At 39.7% G+C, this 23226-nt stretch overlaps 1 protein-coding gene across 2 annotated transcripts in view; it reads right to left on the reverse strand.

Moving 5' to 3' along the window:
* NBAS (NBAS subunit of NRZ tethering complex) overlaps positions 1-18798 on the reverse strand; it is a 339942-nt gene extending 321144 nt beyond the window's left edge. For both annotated transcript variants that reach the window (XM_082852122.1, XM_082852121.1), the window contains exons 1-6: positions 18681-18798; positions 17277-17331; positions 15681-15717; positions 12774-12851; positions 12373-12420; positions 7814-7857 (exon numbers count right to left, since the gene is read on the reverse strand). In XM_082852122.1, the coding sequence (XP_082708248.1) occupies positions 7814-7857; positions 12373-12420; positions 12774-12851; positions 15681-15717; positions 17277-17331; positions 18681-18797 (379 nt within the window). In that variant the 5' untranslated portion in view covers position 18798. The remainder of the gene's footprint in view (positions 1-7813; positions 7858-12372; positions 12421-12773; positions 12852-15680; positions 15718-17276; positions 17332-18680) is intronic.
* Positions 18799-23226: the final 4428 nt, after the last annotated feature.

Below are 23226 nucleotides of genomic sequence, written 5' to 3' on the forward strand. Positions count from 1 at the left end.
CTATTAATCTCCAAAATATACAAGCAGCTCATGCAGCTTAATATCAAAGAAACAAACAACCCAATCCAAAAATGGGCAGAAGACCTAAATAGACATTTCTCCAAAGAAGATACACAGATTGCCAGCAAACATATGAAAGGATGCTCAACATCACTAATCATTAGAGAAATGCAAATCAAAACTACAATGAGGTATCACCTCACACCGGTCAGAACGGCCATCATCAAAAAATCTACAAACAATAAACGCTGGAGAGGGTGGGGAGAAAAGGGAACCCTCTTGCACTGTTGGTGGGAATGTAAATTGACACAGCCACTATGGAGAACAATTTGGCGGTCCCTTAAAAAACTAAAAATAGAACTACCATATGACCCAGCAATCCCACTACTGGGCATATACCCTGAGAAAACCATAATTCAGAAAGAGTCATATACCACGATGTTCATTGCAGCTCTATTTACAATAGCCTAAGTGTCCATCGACAGATGAATGGATAAAGATGGGGCACATATATACAGTGGAATGTTATTCAGCCATAAAAAGAAATGAAATTGAGTTATTTGTAGTGAGGTGGATGGACCTAGAGACTGTCATACAGAGTGAAGTAAGTCAGAAAGAGAAAAACAAATATCGTATGCTAACACATATATATGGAATCTTAAAAAAAAAAATGGTTCTGAAGAACCTAGGGGCAGGACAGGAATAAAGATGCAGGTGTAGAGAATGGACTTGAGGACACGGGGAGAGGGAAGGGTAAGCTGGGATGAAGTGAGAGAGTGGCATGGACATACATACACTACCAGGTGTAAAATAGATAGCTAGTGGGAAGCAGGCGCATAGCACAGGGAGATCAGCTCGGTGCTTTGTGACCACCTAGAGGGGTGGGATAGGGAGGGTGGGAGGGAGATGCAAGAGGAAGGAGATATGGGGATATATGTATATGTATAGCTGAGTCACTTTGTTATAAAGCAGAAACTAACACACCATTGTAAAGCAATTATACTCCAATAAAGATGTTTAAAAAAATGTAAATGTTCTAAACATTACAATTAAATGACAGAAATTGTCACACTGAAAAAAAAGCATGACAAATTATATGCTTTCTATAAGAGATGTACATTTAATACAGATAAATGAAAAAGAAGAGAAAAAATATGTCATGCAAATGCTAATCATAAAAAAGCTAGAGCGGCTGTAATAATATTAGACAAAATAGAATCCAGGACAAAAAGTATTACTGGAGATAGAAAGGGACATTCCATCACAGTAAAGGAGCCATTTCATCAAGAAGACAAAATAATATGTGTAGGCACCCATAAACTAGAACCCCTAAGTACATAAAGGCTGATAGAACTAACGGGTAAAATAAAATGCACAACTATATTTGGAAATGTCAACCCTCCTCTCTCAGGAAATGACAGAACAACTAGACAGAAAATCAGCATATATAAAAATTTGAACAGCTCTAACCCAACTCAATGTAATTAACATTTGTAAACCACGATACCTAAAAACTGCACCATATGCAAGAGTCAAATTCTTTTGAAGACAGACCATATGCTGGGCCATAAATCAAGTCTCAATAAGTTTAAAAGGTTAAAATCATATTGAATATTTTCTCTGACCACAGCAGAATTAGATATCAATAACAAAACTGCTTATATTACAACAAGCTGAAATGCTTACAGAGGAAAAAAGGTTTAAAGTCAGTGATATAAATTTCCATATTCCATCTAGACAAATATAAGCAAATTAAATTTAGTAGGCAGAAGAAAGGAAATAATATAGATAAAAGCAAAAATCAAAAGAAAACAACAGAAAAAGAAATCAAAACCTATTTTTATTGAATATTAATAAACTGATAAAACTCTGGCCTGACTGATCAAGAGAAAAGAAAGAGAACACAAATTACCAATATCAAGAACAAAAGAGGGACATCACCACAGGTCTGACAGACAATGAAAGGATAATAAGGAAGTACTACAAGCAACTTTAAGCCAATATATGCTAAAATTTAGGGGAAAATTCCATTAAAAAAAACCGGAACCGAAAGAAGATGAAATTGAAATTTTAAAAAGCTTTGTATCTATTATAAAATTTTAATTAGGAATTAAAAACCTACTCACAAAATTCCAAGTTTCACTGGTGAATTCTATCAATTAAGAAATAATTCCAATTTTACACAAACTCTTGCATAAAACAAAAAAAGAAGGGACACTTGTCAACTCATTATTTTGAGACCAGCACTACTCTAATACCAAACCAGAAAAACATTACCAAAAGAAAAAACAATCTATAAACCAATAGCTCCATGAACATAGATGTAATAACCTGCTACCTATGTTATACACAATTATCTGCACAAAGGCCTAATGATGGTTCTACCTTGCTTGTGAAATCAAGTATAACAGTGAGGTACTTACTCCTCAGAGATCAAATTTATAGGCACTTTCCGGATAATTTGGATGATTGGGAGACCTACATCTTAACACTCAGGAAGTTATCCAGTAAAAAAAGATCAAAAAAGATACTTCGGAAAGTTCTTCTTTAACTTCAACCTAAAAGACTTAACGATCTATCTTTAAGTGAAGAAAGCAGATTATAAAACATTTTACTTTCACAGAGCATATCTACAGTAACAAGCACTTCCAGAAAAATGTCTGAAAGAACAGATCATGGAATGTTAATAGTACTTATCTCTGGATGGTATGCTTATTTTTATTTTCTACTTTTGCTCATTCTTAGTTTCTAAAATTTTTACTGAGAATGTGCATTATTTTTTCAACAGGAAAAAATTTATTAAAAGTTATGAAAAGAAATAGGGCTTCCCTGGTGGCGCAGTGGTTGAGAGTCCGCCTGCCGGTGCAGGGGACACGGGTTCGTGCCCCGGTCCGGGAAGATCCCACATGCCACGGAGCGGCTGGGCCCGTGAGCCACGGCCGCTGAGCCTGCGCGTCCGGAGCCTGTGCTCCGCCACGGGAGAGGCCACAGCAGTGAGAGGCCCCCGTACCGCAAAAAAAAAAAAAGTTATGAAAAGAAATAGTTACCATATAACCTGAGGTTCCTGAATCACAGTTCAAGAATGAAATGTTTCATTTCAAAATCTGGGTGCTTCAAACAGTCTGTGCTTCCCAACCTTTTTCATGTCAAGACACACGTAGAATATCACGTTTGTATGGCACCTATGGGTAAATTGATGAGGTTGCTGGAAACTGGAGGCAACCAGCCTGAGCTCACGCTGTCAGAGGGCCACCGGGCCACTGGAGGGCTGAGAGGACCTCAGCCCACCTACACTAGGCAAGCTGCTGCTCAGCATTGGGAAGCTCTGGTTTATGGTATCTCAAAATCAGAACTACGAGAAAAATCTCCTGATTAACATAGTACAGCTCTGAAAATGTCTAATTCCATGTGCTATTTTTAGGTCACTATTCAGGATAGAAAGAGAAGACTGAATTACTATTTATGGCCTGGCAAACATAGCCAACAAGTTGCAATCCACATTTAAATATCCTCAAACAGCATATACTTTATAAAACAATAACTGAAAAATACCGAAGTGGAACCAAACAGCTCCTATTTCAGTTTGCAGACTACGATATGTAGTTTCAGAAACGCATTAACAACCATCCGGTTCCTTCTCTCCAGGCATACGCAGGAAATATCATTTGGCATACCAGAGTTATTCCCATAAAGATGAGTTAAGATAATAAGCAAATGATCACTACCTCACATTACATGAAATGGAAAGAAGCCATTAATGCACATTAAAGTCGTAAATCCACACATTCAGAAGCCAACAAAATAAAACATTAGTTCTCAAAGCATTATTACCTCACTCATGCTGCCACATTAACTGTACACAGTAAAAGCTCTAACAAATATCACAATCTGTGTAAAATACAGAAGGGTTAATCTTCCAATTTCATGTTAACTTACAGATTTCTCAGCTTACTTACTGATTCAGAGTAGGGTCTAATGTCAAAGCTCAAAGGGGCTGTCTGTCTGAATCACTCCAACATTCTGAGCACCACTTCTCAGAAGCCCACTGCAGGCTCCCCAAGCCCTCACCCAACAAAAGGGACGCACTGGGAGAAAAGGCCATTGAATACCCCCAAGTTATTCTTCTCGGAACTTCTTGATCCTTATACATTATTTAAGCCAAGCCTGGTCCACTTTAATAAGTGCTGGTGAAAAAACTATAGGAAGCAAATTCAGAAAATGCTAAAGCCCCAAGGTTTAGAAATTCACAAAAACTACTCCCCTTCGATTTACTTTCAGAAAGGTACTAAGCAAATACGGCTTCCTACCTACCCTTATTGTTCTAATTGTGGTATGTATACACACTTGCATACAACAGGAATAAAAAACATGAATATCATGACAATTACCCATAAACTTATATACGTCTATATATATATACATAATACATATATATGTATTATGTATATATATACTCATACATACACACACACTCATGAACTTACAAAATTAACTCACAAGAAACAAGCAAATACACTTTTTCATAGATTCATTCATAAAAATCTTTTTAATAGTTCCCAACTACCATTATCCACTTGATATGGTCAAAAACTGTGTGCCTTCTATGTGTCAGACACCATGCTAGGCACTAAGAATGCGAAAAAAAAAAAAAAAAAGCTGAGTAAGGCAGAAGCCCTGCCTTCAATCTAATTAGGAATCAAACAAGCAAGTCAACAATTTAAAAAGGAAAGATTAGGCTAAGTGAAATGACATAGGTACAAAAAGTCCTACAGAAACATTAAGAAAAATGCACAAATCATGAGGAAGAGGGCAAGAAAAAAAAGTTTCCAAAAAAAGCTGATGCTTCAATTAAAACATGCAGAACTAATTAATTAAATATAAAGGTGAGAGATTCTAGGCTAAAGGAACCATCTGTACCAAGGCATGAAAAATACAATGGGGATGGAAAACTGCAAGCTTCTTTATACTAGATCACAGGACGTATGGCAGGGGTATTTACAGGACAGACACAGGCTGACTCGTGTCCTGAACTAGAAAATATGAACTGCATTCTATAGTCAAGAGTGAACAATTGAAAGATTTTAGGCAGGATAACAGTACTAGTAACAGTAATAACAGCTTAACGCCTCCTAAGTACTTAGTATGTCAGACATTATGCTAAGAGCTTTATATATATTAGCTCACATCATTTTCCACAACCCATTCTATAGGATTTTGCCTGTATTACAGATAATTGAGGCTCAGAGAGGTAAAGTAACTTGTCCAAGGTTAATATTTAGGAAGCAGTGGAGCCAGACTTGAAGGGTAATCTTGAGAGAATTCTCAATGAAGGATGATCAATTTGACAAGCAGGGTAAAGTACTGATAAGTGAAGGGCATATAGAAGAAAACCCTGTCAGGAGACTGTTGTAAGAAACCAAGTAAAAAAAAAATGTTAAGAGCCTGAACCAGGGCTGTGATGGCTGACGTGCACAAGCAGGAAGCAAGAGCCATTTAAACAGATTCCCAGGACGTGGTGAAGTTAAGATAAGGTGAGGCTTCTCCACTGTGTCACTCAGTGTAAGTGCAAAGAATTATTTCTCTCTCTCTCCCCTGATGGACTGTAAACCCTTAAATCTAGGTAACCTATGTCTTATTCCTCATTGTAAACAGATTGCCTAGGATAATAGTGTCTGGCATATGGTGGCAACTAAATAAATATTTGTCAAAGTAAGAAAGAAGGGAGAGAAGGAAAAAGAAGAGAAACTGTCTAGATTTTTGGCTTGGTACAGGTAATGGTACTACTGACCAGAGTACTGAGGGAACAGGGTTCTCCAAGTAACAGAACAGAAGGAACAGATTTTAAGAAGGGGAGGTAAATTTATATAAATATGTAGGAAATTTCACATTTGCTTTTAAGTGACAATATACACTATACGTAAAGCTAACTCCATAAGAACTCTATTACTAGTTTATCCACTAGTATATGTGGAATTGTATAAGAATAACGATTCTGACATACTAATAGAATTAATATCACCACTTATATGAGACTGAAAACATTTTTAAAATATTTGATTTTTAATCTTCTGAACACATCTGGACAGCTGAGAATGAGAAAAATGAGAAGGAAACTGGCCCTAGGCCACTAATGTTACATTTGACCAGGAACTTAAGACCAACCAGCCAGGGGGAATCCTCTGTCTTACCACCATTTTGTAGATTTCAAAGCTACCAATGCCTCCCTTCTCCTTGCTCTTTCACTGTTGATTACTTATTCTACCCTAATGCTGCTTTAAGGTAAAATATGTATACTATGTTCTTCCAAGTAAATGAGGAGAAGTCCATGCAGCGCCTGGCACACAGGAAGGACATGACAAGTGGCTGTGTCATCACCACAATGACTATGATTATCATCATGATGATTCCTACAACTACTCCACTGTTAAAGTAAAACAAGGTCAGACAAATGGAACTGGAGGTCCTGTAAATAAAACATAAATAATAGATGCATTTACCTAACAGTACCCACTTAATTGTTTTCCTCCCATATGGTTCTCCTACCTTTTCATACACGGCTCCCACAGATCAAAACACTCCCCCCTCTTCTCCTACCTTCTACTCATTCTTAAGGCTGCTTTCCAAAAGTCACTTTTTCTGAACAATCTCATCTCACACCCCTGGTTAAACTCTCACTCTGCTCTGTATTTTTCCTTCATCAGATTTATCAGTCTGTAAGTATATAGCTGAGGGTCTACATGCCTCGTGAGGTAAGTGGCCATGCCTTTTTGCTCACAATCATACCCCTAGGACCCAGGGAAATGGTTCACATACATAAATGATACTCAGTAAATTTTTGCTGAATCGTATATCAAACAATGATCAAATCCAAGATTATTGTTACTAGTCTATAACTGACCAACTCCTAACATATCTACAAATTATTTTCTGCATTGAATTCAAAATACAAATACTTTATCCCAAAACTGGCTTAGACTTTTGTAAAACAGTTTCAATTTCAAATCTCTCCAAAATTCAGATCTTAAAACAAAACATTTACAGAATAGAAATCAGTTAAGATGCTTTAAAATTATTTTAATAAATTCATAATAATCCTTGTCAATAAACAGTATCTATTCTGACTTTTTAAGAAATATTAACTGCTGGGACTTCCCTGATGACTCAGAGGTTGAGAATCTGCCTGCCGATGCAGGAGACATGGGTTCAATTCCTGGTCCGGGAGGATCCCACATGCCGTGGAGCAACTAAACCCGTGCGCCACAACTACTGAGCCTGCGTTCTGGAGCCCACGAGCCACAACTACTGAAGCCCACATGCCACAACTACTGAGCCCATGTGCTGCAACTACTGAAGCCCGCACGCCTAGGACCCATGCTCTGCAACAAGAGAAGCCACCACAAGAAGCCCGGGCTCCACAACAAAGAGTAGCCCCCGTGCACCACAACTACAGAAAGCCCGCATGCAGCAACAAAGACCCAACGCAGCCAAAATAAATAAATAGATAGATAAATAAATAAATGAGGATTTTTTTTGTGTGTGTGTGGTACGCAGGCCTCTCACTGTTGTGACCTCTCCCATTGAGGAGCACAGGCTCCGGACGCGCAGGCTCAGCGGCCACGGCTCACAGGCCCAGCCACTCCGCGGCATGCAGGATCTTCCCGGACCGGGGCACGAACCCACATCCCCTGAATCAGCAGGCGGACTCTCAACCACTGCACCACCAGGGAAGCCCAACAAATGAGTTTAAAAAAAAAAAAAATTAACTGCTGCAGATTTGAATTTTTCATTTTTTGACTATTTTGGAAACTCTTACCTTGACATTTCCCAATAATAGATGTAAAATCATCTTTTGCAGACCTGCAAAATATATGTAAAATTAAGACAACAGTTTTGCCATAACAACACTGCTGTGTAGTACTATAAGACATCACAAACACAGACCAGACAACTTCTCTAGACAACACTAAATCATTCCTTCTCTCATATGGATGGTTTTGTGCCTCAAGTAAGAGCCTTTCATTGGTGACAACGTTTTCTTCCGACCTTCTTATTTCACTAGGAACATAACTACATTAGGAATCTAGTGATACAAGCATAACTGATTTTAAGCACAGTCTTTTAATACAATAGAGATGCCTGGACCTTATCCACAAAGGCTCTGATGCAGGAAATCCGGGACGGGGCCCAGAGGCACAAATATTTTTTTTAAAGCTCCACCGATTGATCCTGGTTAAGAACTACTGGTCTGAATCATATTGCAGAGTTTAATCACTTAGGGAGAAAAGTCTTGTTTTAACAAGTCAAATAGCTTTAACAAGTGACCATATTTATATTAGCGACCTACTTAATATCTGTGATATTGAAATATATACTAAAGTATTCTAATTATTATATCTTCAAAAATGAAAACTGGTAAACCTTCTGGAAAAGAATTTAGTAATAATTATCCAAAACTTTAATGTCCATAGTATTTGACGTAGCAATTTAAGTTCTACAAAGTTATCCCTGGGAAATAATTACAGATATACACAGATATCAAGGCAACTAATGCAGCCTAAGTTATGAAAGAGAAAAACACAGCCAGTATGAAGAGATTAATTATTAGATTTTGCTATATATAATCAATGAAATATTATGCTATTACGATACGTGACATGGAAAGATGCTGACGATATCTTAATTTTCAAAAGTTATCAAGAAAAAGGTATCAAATAGAATGTACAGCATCATCTACATATATATATGTAGTATATATCTATCTATATATATTTTGTACACACACAGAAAAGTGTCAGAGAACATACACCAAAATGCTGACAGTAGACAACTTTGGACAGTAAAATTTGCTGTTCTTCTTTCATAATTACTTAACTGTATTTTCTAATATTTGTAAAATAACTAAGCATTACCTTTAAAACAAACTTTACAGACTCTTTAAGATTTTTAGCCATTTATTAAAATATTATAACAAAATCCAGTTACAAATATGGAAATAAATTTCCTCAAGAAATTGGACTATTAGGCCTCTATGTGGACTAGAGCAGAAAGGACATGATCTCTGAAGTGAACTTGACCTGATTTATGCTCTCTCGTGTAACCTGGACAAAATATTCAACATGATTTCATTTTCTTTTCAATAACACAGGATAAGTAACAGCAACTTCACAGCTTTGGGAAAAGATTAAATGAGATGTTACATATAAATTAGCATGAACTAGACCAAAGTAAATGTTCATTACTTTCATCCTTAATATAATCACAAATAATAGTTTGCTCTTTTTGCTGGAAAAGGGGAGGGAGGGAGGGAGGGAGACATAAATTTGTTTTGTCGAAACTTCACAGAATGTATTAAGATAGATGAGCAAACTGGGGGGAAGGGGGTGCCTTCTTTATAAGAGTCCCCTATTTTAATGCTTTTTGTTGTATTCTGTGATGGTTTCTTATTAGTTCCCATATTTATAACATATTACTTCACTATCTAGGAATAAAAGAAACATATATTAACCACTGATAATCCATAACCACCACCAAGTTACAAATTAAAGTAGCAATTCACAAGTCACCTTTCACCCACGTGAGCGCCACACACAAGCAGGTTAAGTACGCCACATTAGAGCAAGCTGTTAGAGTCACTTGCCACTCACCACAGAACTAAAGCTGGGGAAGAGCAGCCCCAGTTCTGTCCTGCAAAAGGCAGAGCTGTCTCCTAAACTAAAGTGTGTTTCAGCTTTGCATGTTTTCCACAAAAACCATTTCACATTTATAACTGCTTCCTAACACTGAATAACAACCCCAGATACTGTAATCATCTTTCATATTCTAATCCATTCAACAAATATTTACTGGATACTGGGTGCCCACTACTATTACTTCTGGAGCCAACTTAGATTGTATGTGCTCTTCACTGCGGTAGAGAAGACACGTACAGAGAAGAGAGAACAAACGTCTTAAATATTATGGAGGCACAGCCACTATTCATAGCATTGACTTCGGGGATCTACCTTGCCCTTTTTCTTTGCTCACCATCCCACATCTTTGCTCAAAGACACTTCCTTTCAGGTTCCTGCAAAGTAAGTGTGGGTGTCTATTTTCAACAAAATCAACTGAGTGCCAACTCCGAGCAAGTCAGCAGGCTTGCCCTGTAATGCCCTCCCAGCATCTGCTTCCCCGTCCCACTTGCAAACACACCACTTACTCATTAAACATAAACTAAGCACCTATTACATCCAAGGAAATATACAAGTGCTAGGAAAAAAGGACAGCCCATGCCTCCCAGGAACACACAGTATAATGGAGCTGTAGACTTCAAACCCCATCACTTGAGTTTCAAGCAAATGGCACCCCTGGAGCTGTGCAAAGCAATGGCCCTAAATATACTGGGGGAAATCCACGTATAAGCATATGGGCATAGATGGCTAAAAGGCATGATCAAAAGGTAGTATAGGTTTGTAGATAAGAGCATGAACAATGAAGCTACGATGGCTGATTTCAAATCCTTGGGCAAGTTATTTAACCACATTGTGCCAGATTCCTTATTTCTAAAGTAGAGAATAGTTATACCTACCTCATTGGCCTTCTGCAAGTATTGAGTCAACACATGTAACACACAATGCTGGATGTTAAAAAAAAAACAACGAACACAGTGGTGCCCAACGTTGTTAGCATTACCTTATCATTAAGTATAATAAATGTGTTAATTATTATAGGAACATAAAGGATCAGCACCTAACCAATGAGGGGAAGGGGGATCCACTGGGAATGCGTTCCTGTAAGGCTTCCTGAGAGAGCTGACTCTTCACCATACCAGAGTCTTTGAATATAATAAGTTACAAAGCTTTTTTGCAAATTACAGACCAGATGAGTAAGACCTTGATGAGCATCACTTCTGTTGCCCAGAAATCTTCCCTCACCGCTTAATCTCAAATTCATGAGTGAATTCCTAAAGAGCTGGATATATGTATAAGTTTTATAAATATAATTTTACACACTAGCAATCCAGTAGCAAATGCTCTTACAAAAGCAAACAATTATTTTTTCTTTGCATCACAGTTTTTATTAACAAGTTCCAGAAACCCTTTGTCAAACTCTCCTTCACAAGCCTAAATATCAATGCCATCCCCACATGCATATTCCAACCTTAACACCTAAAATCATTCCATTAATGTTCTCATTTCGTGGAAAGAAGATGGAAATTTTGATTACTATCTGCTGTTCATAAAGAAGTCACAGATGAGCACGTTTCTCCAAAGAAAAAAAAATTTGACATCATTGCAGCAAATGGAGTAGGAAATGCTATAGCCCATTTCTATGAACATCAGTTCAAACACTGTGCCACCTGATGCTCACTGTTGCTCTTAGAGAAAAGGGTCCTGCCTATTAAAGCCATGCCAGATGAAGAAATGAAGTTCTGAAAGGCTGTCATTATTGCCAATCATTTCTATCCTGATAGTTTTAAGAAGGATTACGGAGCCTCCCAATCCGAAGTCGGTGTCCCAATGGGGGCAAACCCTCTTGTCTCCCAAAAGTTGAGGGGTCCAGTTCCATTTGGATAAATGGAAAAAGAAATTTCACAAGCAGAAAGCTAAAACCAGTGTGCTAACAACTGAATGCTCATTAATACTAGTTTTACTCAATAATAAAGTAGTAGAAAAAACTTTTGCCTGGTATCTAGGCAACCTGAAATTTCTGCCTCAGTGCTTATCTTTTGAGACTCAAGAGTTAGGGCTTCCCTAAAGAAAGGAGTAGCCCCCACTTTCAGAGATGCAACACATTTGGCTTCCTGCTGATAATTTCCCAGAAAATCAACTAGTTTTCCTAAATTAGTTGCTATTGTTGCTATTCCTTTCACAACTGATATACTACTTAAAAATGAAGTACATGGAAAGCCCAACTTAGAGACTTCTAGATGTGTGTAATGCACTGATGTCTCAAGAGGACAGAGAGTATCACTGGTCTCCAGTAACGTGAAGCCTTAGTGTTTTGCAAACCCATATTCCATCTACAGCTTTCTGCCAACAAGTAAAGCAACCTCTATTTTTTGTATACCTTCCTGAGCATCTGCTTAGCTGTCTTAGCAGTAACTGGTCAAGCAAGAGTGATTTTTTTCAGAGTTCTGGAAGACACGCCTTTGTCTACTGAGAAAGTAAAATTTCTCAGGAGACAGCAGAGTGACCTGGGGAAGCAGAAGGCATACTCTGAGAAAGCATCCTTCATCCTTCAATTGGCACAAGCTGGTGCTTGACACCTTACAAAATTACGTGAGTTACTAATAAAATTCCTTTAAATATACCCCCTTTAAAAATCTTAGTTCTCATAAATTAGGTAAAACTTTTCTCAAGGGAAATTTTGAATATGAATAATAGTAACAGTTACCTGATCTCCACACACTGATCTTGAACAGCAGCCAAAAGCTTCCCATTGCTTTCACGGGAGAGAAAGAGAAACAAATTCCTATGTGAGTGTTTGCAGCCGTCTTCACCACAGATGGAATCATTTTAAGAAATTAAAATCATTTTCAAATTTGTTCATATCTTGAATTATCCAACTTTTTGACTTTATAATTAGATGAGTATATAGATACAAAAAGCATACAAAATAACTCAATACAGTTGAATTAACACATTTAAACAATACTAATCATATGTGGCACAGGGAATTTATATACAATAAAAATCGAGACTGCAAGCCATAAGGACACCAAAATTAATATCCATAATGGAATTTAAATGGTTGCCCAGGCAGAGGAACATTATGTGAATTTTATGCATTCTTACCTTGCAAGTACCAAATGCCAGTTCACCTGTTTATTAACCAAACGAACTAGTCCATCAGGGAGCAGAAAAGGTGCAGGGCTGAAACCACAACACATCAGCTAACTTAACATCTAATCACGGAAACCATGTATAAGTAGGTAAACATTATAAATAACGTATAGATCTATGGCAAGCGATAAGGATTCTTTTCCATTAGAATATAAAAACTGAATATTGGCAAACCCAAAACCAAAACTTACTAATTGGACATCTGAAACTTGACCACATACATTTCTCTATTTCCAAAAAAACCTGGTGATGTGTTCAATGAAATAAATTTTTTATTTTTTCTAAGGAGAAGATACTGAGGGTGCCAGTAACATAGCAGAATGAGCTTATAGAAACCCCTCCTTGGGAGGGAGGGAGATGCAAGAGATATGGGAACATATGTATATGTATAACTGATTCACTTTGTTATAAAGCAGAAACTAACACACCATTGTAAAGCAACTATACTCCAATAAAGATGTTAAAAAAAAAATTCTAAGAAATGTTTGACATCTTTGCAAAAAAGAAAAAAAAAAAAAAGAAAGAAACCCCTCCTGCAATGCACACCTAGAAATTCTGGCTCAACTCTAACGAAAACATATTCTAATGTACAGCTAAACTGACAAGAAAGAAATCTCCAAGAACTACAAATGCAAAGAGAACTGAAAGTCAGGGTTGGGTACAGGACAAAGAGAGAAACAGAACTCAAAATGAGAGTTAACACCTGGGAGAGGAAATGAGCTGTGGGCCACAGGAAGGACAGCAGCTGGAGGTGAGACTCCTGCAGAGGCCAGGACTCTCAAATGGCAGCGCTATCAGAGAAGGGAGAACTAGACAAATGTCACCACAGGCCCAGGGAGACCTTCCAGAATCTCATCTCCGCCTGGAATTCTGGTCTGTGGGGGAATGGGAATGAAACCTATGAAAAAATCAAAACCCCAAGCTTTTACTGAATGCAAGATTGGACTGCGATTTCACTTTACTCATGTGACACAAGATGCCCAGGCATAAGCTCACGATAGCATCATTCACAAAATATATAAGGAAATGATCCACCATACGTGAATCAGGAGATAAATTAGATGAGTAACACATGAAGAAATCAAGAAAATAGGTGGAAAAGAAGCAGAAAGAAAATAATTTGACTGGGGGGGTGGGGACAGGAAAATGAAAAAAAATAATAAAAACACAAAATAGGATAAAAAATATTAGTAATTTACATTCAGTATATTCATGTTCATTTTTAAAACATAAAATATTTAATGCCATCAGATAGTTACAGAAATAATAAAGATGAAACATGCAGGTGAATGATACAATCAACATGAGAATGATAACTCCCCCTGGAGGGGAAGGGTGGGGAAAGGTTGGGCAGAGTGTGGGGAGAGGACCTGAGCTGTAACACCTTGCATACAAAGAAAAACAGGGCTATCTGAAGCAAACACGGCAGAGCGTGGGGAGAGGACTTGAGCTGTAACATCTTGCATACAAAGAACAACAGGGCTATCTGAAGCAAACACGGCAGAACAGCAACAACTGCTTTAGTTCAGATGTGGACAGAAATCGTAACAGGTTTATTATATTATTGTCTATAATTCTCAGTCTGTTTATAGTATTTCATGATTGAAAGAAAAAAACTTGAAAAGAAAAAGCCTCTTGAAAGAAATATTGGCCCCGAAACCTTTTAGGTACAATTACCATAAACTCAAGAGCAAAAAACTCAACTACAAAAAAAAAAAAAAAAAAACTCAACTACAAGCTTTTTGAAAGAAACATACCACAGGGAAGACGAGATAATCACCTCATGGTGTGCTCACTGATGGTCTGTACACTGATCAACGTGGCCAATGCAAGGAAAGGGACTTCTTGGGAGAAACATACCTCCTGATGCCTGATCTTAAGGCGTTTACACATTGGGCAAGGCTTATATCAGAGGGAGCACTTGGAAGTCCTCCTTCTTGACAAATAACAAAAGGACTTACTGTCAAGGAGTGACCCAAACAGACGTATCTTCTGCCATCCCTTTCCACGGGTGCTCAGCACTAGCAAGTGTAGCCCGGTGACACCAGGAAAAACAGCCTAGCTCTTACACTCCCCTCCCCACCTCTACCCTCTCCCTCACTCAGTTCTCTATCACACCCCACACCCCCAAAAATAAGATAAAATTCAATAAGGAATTTCACACACACACACACACACACACACACACACACACACACAGTAAAAGCAGAAAAGCACTGGAGCTAACCTCAGAGAAGAGCCAAAGGTCCCTTTTATAGAACTAGAACTCTATTATCTCTGGAGCTTTTAAGATTAGATGTCCTTGAGTAAAAGGCAATCTGTGGTAAATAATTCTATAAAACAATTCCTACACATGCATCTTGGTCAGAATAATCATTTCACTGTTCCTTTTAAAGGTGAATATTAGCGCCAGGCCTAAAAACACACTTAACATTCAAAAGACTTAAGAAGTTCCCAAGAACTGAAACTAAAGAAACTTCTCTGATGCATAGCAACTGAATGAATATTAACCACAAGAGTCGATATAACAATAAGAACAAAAAGGCTTTTAAAAAGATACACAAGCACAGATCCATCATGCGGGCATTCAAGATAAGGCTGAGAACACTGAGAGAAAGTAGAAATTGCTATGAGATATTCCTAATAATGACTAAGGGATCAAAAAGTACCCTACTTTTACTGAGAGATCTTGTCAGGGTAGGCCAAATGTTTGAAAGGTCTCTTATAAATTGGGTTCACCTGAATGTCAGTATCCATATCACAATCTGGGATTCAATTCTGAAAACTTAAATCATAAATACAAATAATATTGTTTGTATTTGCTGCTCATACTGTTTCTCTGAAGAATTCATGACTCACCTGTACCAGATATATTGGCTTAAAAATAATAAACGATCTGTAATAAAAAGAAACAGCAAAGCCAAATATGAATGAGCTATTCTTTAGGAATCATTTTCAATTTTAGATTTATTGATAATAAACCTGAAATATACTGTAGACTGAGTCATCACAAAACAAAACATGGAGAATAAAACTCTTGACAAGAATAAATATAATCTAATATACATTATAACTTTTACATCACATATTGCTTTATATTAAGTCCCAAGTTTGCGTTATTCAAAGAACTTTGAAGTATTTCCTAACAGTACAACAAGTAAAAGTGGTTTGAGATGCTAAATTTCTCCTAACAGGCTTTAATAAAACCATGGAGTAGAAGTCATAGTAATCACCCATTAAAACCTAAGTATTTGTATAAAGGTTAAGATACCATTTTTCACTTTATAGCGAAGACTTAAAAAATAATAATATTGCCTAAAATGGGGAAGTCCATGGGAAACAAAATCTCTAACACACTATGGACAAGCAATGTTTTATATGATTCCATTTAAAATGTAATCATGTGTGAACCTGTGTACATGGTTATGTATGTATCAATAGCAAAAGGTCTGAAGGATAAGAGATTATCTCCAGGTGGTAAAATGAGGAATTATTTATTCTAATTTGTGGTTGGCTATATTCTCTAAACTTTGTACATTTTATTACTTGTGTACATTTCCTAAATTTTCAAAATTTCACATTTGTGATAATGAAAATTGAACATGCTAGTACTTCTTGTAACAGAAGATAAAAGTATTTTATCTTTATCAGAAGATAAAATTAGAGTTAATTTCAAGTACTCAACTCCTTTGAAACTGAACCTTCTCTTTGAAAGTAGCTGAAATTCCCCAGTATAATAAGGATGGGCTTTGGATTCAGAAAGAAATGTAGTCTATCCAAATGCATGACCTTGGGCAAGTTTCCTCATCTAAAAACATAAATTCCTAACACACCTACCTTGTTGGTCTGGTAAAGGATTGCATCAATAAATATACATAAAGCCCTCGTAACACCAGCTTAATCGGCTAGTGCTCAATACTTTCTCAGATCTCGTGAGCTCATACATAAAGTCAGTCGGGAGTTAAACGAATGTCCTGGTTAATCAAATTTGTAATTTGAGTGACTCTAAACAGATGTATCTGAAACATCATGTAAAACACTTAAAACAGTCTGTCACTCTCTTTTCACTGTCGATGTCCGTAGATTCTCTGAGTGGGTTTGATTTTCTTCATTTCTTCCAGAACACATCCATAATGGTTAAACTCAGGCCATACTTTAAGCCGCATTAAAAATGTATGTGTGTAAACATATGCATACATATGTGTATATACACACATATGTATATTTATAGACATATCATACATATCATATATGTATATATGCATTTTTTATAAAATAAAGCTTACATAACATTTGTGCTATTCATTTTTAATCAGGCTCTACATTAAAACTCAGAAGAACACATTTCAAATCCCTAAACTTCCTAAAACAGCAGTTATGAATAGAAAAGAATGAGAAAAAAATTATCGGCTAACTGTATCATTATACGTAGAAAAATAAATGTGCTATACTTACCCCTAATTGCTTTTGTGATGATAAAGGATGCACCATGTTTCCGGTTGCCCCTAGGCTGCAAATGGAAAAACAAAAACAAACATATTTGAGAATTTTCTAGTAATACTTATACAATAAGTTATGTTTCTTTGCTAATACTCAGAGTACTGGGTACAAGTTACCAGTATTTAAAAACTACTTATAGGGACTTCCCTGGTGGTCCAGTGGGTAAGACTCCGCGCTCTCAATGCAGGGGACCCAGGTTCGATCCCTGGTCGACCGCATGCATGCCGCACCTAACAGTCTGCATGCCACAACTAATACCTGGCACAGCCTAAATAAATAAATTTAAAAAAAAAAACTACTTACAGATAGAAACAAAGCAAAGAGAAGCAGGAGAATGAGTACTTTCTCCAGTAAAGAAACTCAGAAAAGACGTTGTAAATAAGAATTCATATGGGCTGGGCTCCATGATCTTTAGAGAAAGTCCTTTCCGATCTTCCTGCGTGTTCTGAGCCAAAAGCAGTGACTGGCACACGTTAGGGACTCATAAAATAGCTGTTGAATAAATGTGGATTCCTGGTTCTTACTCTTCATTCTGTGCCTGGGAGGTCCTCTCTACGAAACTAATAACTCCAAGGTCCAGATTACCAACCCCTACGACCCCTTTTTAACAGAGAACCCAAAGCCGGGTCCGTAGCTCGTAAGTCTTCACTCCCCAAGGAAGGCATTTTGCTCACACCGCTATTACAGCGCATATTACGGTAGGCGATGAAAAACGTTTACTCCAACTGTCTTCCCTCTAGACTGCAAATACCACGAAAGCTATTCACCTCTGTAAGCCCAGCGCCTGGCACAGTGTCTGGAACACGGACGCACACACACATACACTCATTAAATGCTTATATACTGAAATACACAAGAACCGGCGCAATTCAGGCCCAAGTAGGAGCAAAGGTCTGATGCCGCGCTCCACGACAGCCCAGCAGATGCTGAGATGGACTGTAGTGTCCTGGAAAATCCTCCCACTTCAGATGAGGATCAGCCTTGCCCAGCCCTAGCCGGCCCGCGGGAAGGGGCCACCAAGAGTCTAGATATGAGAAGGACCCTCGAATCCAACGCTGTGCCTCCCCTCCAAGTAGGAGCAGTGAAACAAAACCAGCGTGGGGAGGTACATGCCTCAGGGACCGAGGTTCCGCCCCCCGACATCCTAATTTGGAGCCCAGGAGGAATCCCAGGAAATCCCACTTGGGGGACCCAGACCCTCGCTAGCCCACGGTATCGTTGCCAGGGCGACCGCATAAGCGGCGGAGTCCTGCTCCCCCGCCCACCCAGCTCCACTCTCCTACGTGGTTACTGCAACGTGGCTCTGCCGGGGCAGCGCCCGCACCAAGCTGGCCTCAGCCCTGGAGGAGCCTGGTTCACCTGTACTTCTGTCTCCGGGGGCCACTCGGTATTGACCAACAGGTCATAGAGAATCGTCTCCTCCTCGCCCTCCGCAGTGCCTGGATTCACAGCCGCCGCTGACTCGGAGGCCGCCATGTTTGACCGGACCAGAGCAGCTGAGGGCGGGGCCAGAGCAGCTGAGGGCGGGCCCCTACGGCATCCCGCAAGGGACAAGCTTCCCTGGCCACTCCGCTTTTGGTTCACGGGGAAGGGGGTGGAGTTAACAGGGCGTGGAAAGGAAATGCTGGGTTAACCCTTGTGTGAATAGGTGGGACAATGCCTATTAATTGTCTGGGCTACTACTTAGGTCCTGGTCCCGGGTCACTCCCTGTTTATTAATTGCGTGAGGTCAGCCAAGTCTGAACCTCTCCTATCCAGTCAGCTTCTATAAAACAAAAGTGATATATCATATCCCTACGATCTAGCAATTATGTATTCGTTGCCTACAGATAGAAAGAGGGCAAACAGCGGTTTTCAAATAAACACCAAAAAGTTATCCAGTGCAACAGGCTGAACTAATGAAAGGTATCAGGGGAATTCCCTGGGTGGTCCAGTGGTTAGGGGTCGGCGCTTTCACTGCTGTGGGCCTGCGGTTCAATCCCTGATTGGGGAACTAAGATCCCCGCAAGCTGCACGGCAGAGCCAAAAAAAGTTTAAAAATTTAAATTAAAAAAAAAAAAAGGTATCAGAAGAATGATGCTATAGGAGTTCAGAAAAGGCAACGAAGGCCGGAGGGTCTAGAGGGGCTTCCTGGAGGAAGTGGAGCATATCCTGGGTCCTTAACAACAGATAGAATTCGAATCAAGTGGAGAGGGTTTGGTGAGAGACTGTCAAGTAGGGGGAAATGGGGTGAGCAAAGACAGAGGCAGAAATATCTAGTTGAAAGTGCAGGTAGCTGACGAGAACCCAAGTCCAGAAAGAGTGTGGGGCAATAAAGTGGAAATAATAGGTTGAGGACCTACCTGGAGGTCTAGTCTCATTTGTTCATTCATTGATTCATTCCTTCATTCAACAGGTGCCTCTCTGTGGAAAGCCCTGCCCTGTAAGCAGAGCCTATTGCAACCTGAATGAATACACAGTGTCCAGGGAATTAGCACTGTGTCACATTCAAAAGAAACACAAATACTGAAGATATCTTGCAGGAGTTGTATTGTGTAATATCCATCAAGATGCATCAGGCAGAGATGCAATTAGAACCCTCCTCTGGGAAGCCTAGGCCTCCTGTGTCTCCCAAAGTTAAATGACCTCAAAGCAAGCCTGCATCCCCTGCCTACTCCCACTTCCTCTCTCACCTCATCTCCCGCTCCACGGCCACCTTCAGCCACGCTGGCCCTGCTGCTTCTGAACACACCAGACGCACATCCTCTTCAAGCACTTGGCAAGGGCTGTTCCCTCTCCTTGGAAGAGGGAACAGCCCTCTTCTATCAGATATTTGCCTCTCTCCCTCATCTCCAAGTGTTTGCTCAAATGTCGTCTTCTCTCTGAAGCCTACCCTGACCGCTCATTTTAAATTTGTAACCACCTTCCCTGAACTCCAGCCCTCCAGATCTCCCTTACCCACTCTACATTCTTTTCATAACACTTGTCATTACCCAAAATGCTATATAATTTATATTTTATTACATTTGTTTATTGTCTGTCCCCTTTCACTTTCACTCTGCTCTGCTAGAACAGAGTGCTCTACTGTATACATATAGATGCTAAAATGGAAAAAAGTCAGCTTCCCACCTGTGTAAGGGAAAATCCGGATCTTCCCTACAATGTATTTCTTCCCTGGGAGTCTCCTTCACTTCGTACACAAAGCTCTTTACTTCTGACACTTCTGGTCACCAAGTGTGTGGAGGTTTTCCCCACACCAACAAGTTCTTGGACAACTGCTGGTGTCCAAGAATTCAGCTCAGTTCTGGCACTATCTAACTGGAGATCGTATCAATCCTACAAGTTAAGGGCTCAGTCCCAAAAGACTAACCCCATCTCACAGACACACACACTTCAGATGCCAGTCAGAAAACTCAGGTTATCACCCGTGCTTCTGACCAACTGGCTATAGACTGGAGATTCCAAAGGGCCCCCTCCTTGGGTTCAATTAACTTGCTAGATAGAGCAGCTCACAAAACTCCAGGAAACACATTTCTTGCTGAAGGATATGATAAAAGATACAGATGAACAGCCAGATGACGAGATACAGGGGGTGAGGTCTGGGAGGGTCCTGAGCACAGGAGCTCCTGTCCCCGTGGTGGTGGGGTGCATCACCCTCCCAGTGTGGACAAATTCACTGGTCTGGAGCTCTCAGAAGCCCCTACTGGTGGGATTTGTATGGAAGATTCCTCATGAATGTGTGATCAATTATCAATTCCATTTCCAGTCCTCTCCCCTCTCTGAAAGATGGGTGGGGGAACTAAAAATTCAAAGCTTCTAATCATTGCTTGGTCTTTCTGGTGACCAGCCACCATCCAGGAGCCCAGTCAGAGTCAGCTCATTAGAACAAGAGATGCTCCTAGTATCCTTAACACTTAAGAAATTACAAGGGGGGCTTCCCTGGTGGCGCAGTGGTTGGGAGTCCGTCTGCCGATGCAGGGGACACAGGTTCGTGCCCTGGTCCGAGAAGATCCCACATGCTGCGGAGCAGCTGGGCCCGTGAGCCATGGCCGCTGAGCCTGCGCATCCGGAGCCTGTGCTCCACAACAGGAGAGGCCACAACAGTGAGAGGCCCGCGTACCGCAAAAAAAAAAAAAAAAAAAAAAAAAAAAAAAAAAAAAAGAATATGTATGTCCTGAGAAGTGCTACAGTTGGAGACCATCAGGCACTGGGGTTGGAAAGAAAAGGCAGAGGGGTGATCAAAGCGTAAATCAAAGTTCACCTGAGTCAAAGGAGTAGTGATTTAAGACGGGTTGGGTGACTGAAGCCAAATAGCTAATGGGTCTTATTTACAGTCACTAATTAGTCGTCCAAACTGAGACACTTTTGAACTTCTTGCTTTTTTTTTTTTTTTTGGCCGTGCTGCGCGACATGCAGGATCTGTTCCCTGATCAGGGATCAAACCCGTGCCCCCTGCGATGGAAGTGGACCGCCAGGGAATTCCCTGAGACACTTTTGAAAATGAAAAGGGATGATTTTAATAATTATGCCAGGAAAACAGGCATGAAATAGGACTGTCCTGGACAAACCAAGATGATGGTCACACTGACCGTAAACAGGAGAGTGGCTGATTTAATGAAGAGACCTTGGGCAGTTCATAAGGACAGCAAGACTCTTCATCATCACCCTCTTTTTCCTCCCTCGCACCCATAGTGACAGCTGTCGCTGTGTCTGCCCAGGCCTTTTGCTTTTGTAGAACTGCTCCAACTGCCTCTTCCTTCACTCAGTCGAGAAATTCTCGTGGGGCAGCCAGTCCCCAAACTCTGTCTCCTTGATCCATGTCTGCCCACTCAAAGGGCCCCATTCCCCTGACTTCAAGCATTGGGCAGAGAATTCTTCCCTGCAATTTATTTATTTATTTTAAAGATTTAAGTGGAGGAAAAAAGCACCTTTCCTTTTTGGATCACAAAGTTTGAAGAACACAGATTGGGAACTGTCAACAGCCATCGTACTCACAATGGAGGGAAAGACTGCATGGTAAGAGAATGAAACCAACACGTAGAGGAAAACCAGAGGGCAGGAGACTTCATTTGCTATTAACGTGCCTGAGACAAGTGGCATCTGCATGCTTGCATCCTCCCAGGTAAGCAAACCAGCACAGTCACCTTAAGCTAATTCGAGTGGAGTTGCAATGCCTTGAAACTACTTCTCTCTTCACACTTCTACCAGTGGATTTTGCAGATTTACCTAATTTAGAATCTGTAATGTATGGCTGTCTGCAATGTTGCTTCCGAGTTGAGTCATTAGTTAATAATACATTGACAGTATTATTAATTAATACACTGAGAGTATTCATGGCTTACAGAGCCCTTTCATCCTCACAGCCACTGCTGATGTGAATAAACAGAAGCTCTGGGGTGAGATTCAGATCCCCATTTCACAGGTAAGGGAATGAAAGCTCAGAGAACTTCAAGGTCACAAGAGACCCAAAATTCAAGCACAGTTCTCCAGGTCTTGGTCATGCACTCCTTCCTTCACACCACAGCACATCACAGGGAGCATTTAGATGGTGGAAAGTGGAAATGAACTGTCTTGGATGACCAGAAGTTCCAACGTGTGGGATGGGAGTACTACCAACCTGTTCCGTCAGTGGTGGGGGGGATTAAATATGTCACAGATAAGAGTTTGTTTGCCATGTATTACCGTGGTCATCTAACCAACTTCTTAATTTAGCTGAAGGTCCCAGTCTGGTTTAAAGATATTTTAAATCACGAATAAGTCATTCTAAAAGGAAAAATTATGTTTTCCAAATAACCAAAACAAATGGTAACTCTGTGAGCTACTTAAGGAAATAAGACTGAAATAAAAATTGAGACAATTCCAAAATAGGCATAATAATAATAATAATAATGGCTACAATAATGGCCCCAAGCACTGTGCCAGGTAC

This window comes from Leucopleurus acutus, assembly GCF_964270905.1.
Source record: "Leucopleurus acutus genome assembly, chromosome: 12".
NCBI classification, from domain to species: domain Eukaryota; kingdom Metazoa; phylum Chordata; class Mammalia; order Artiodactyla; family Delphinidae; genus Leucopleurus; species Leucopleurus acutus.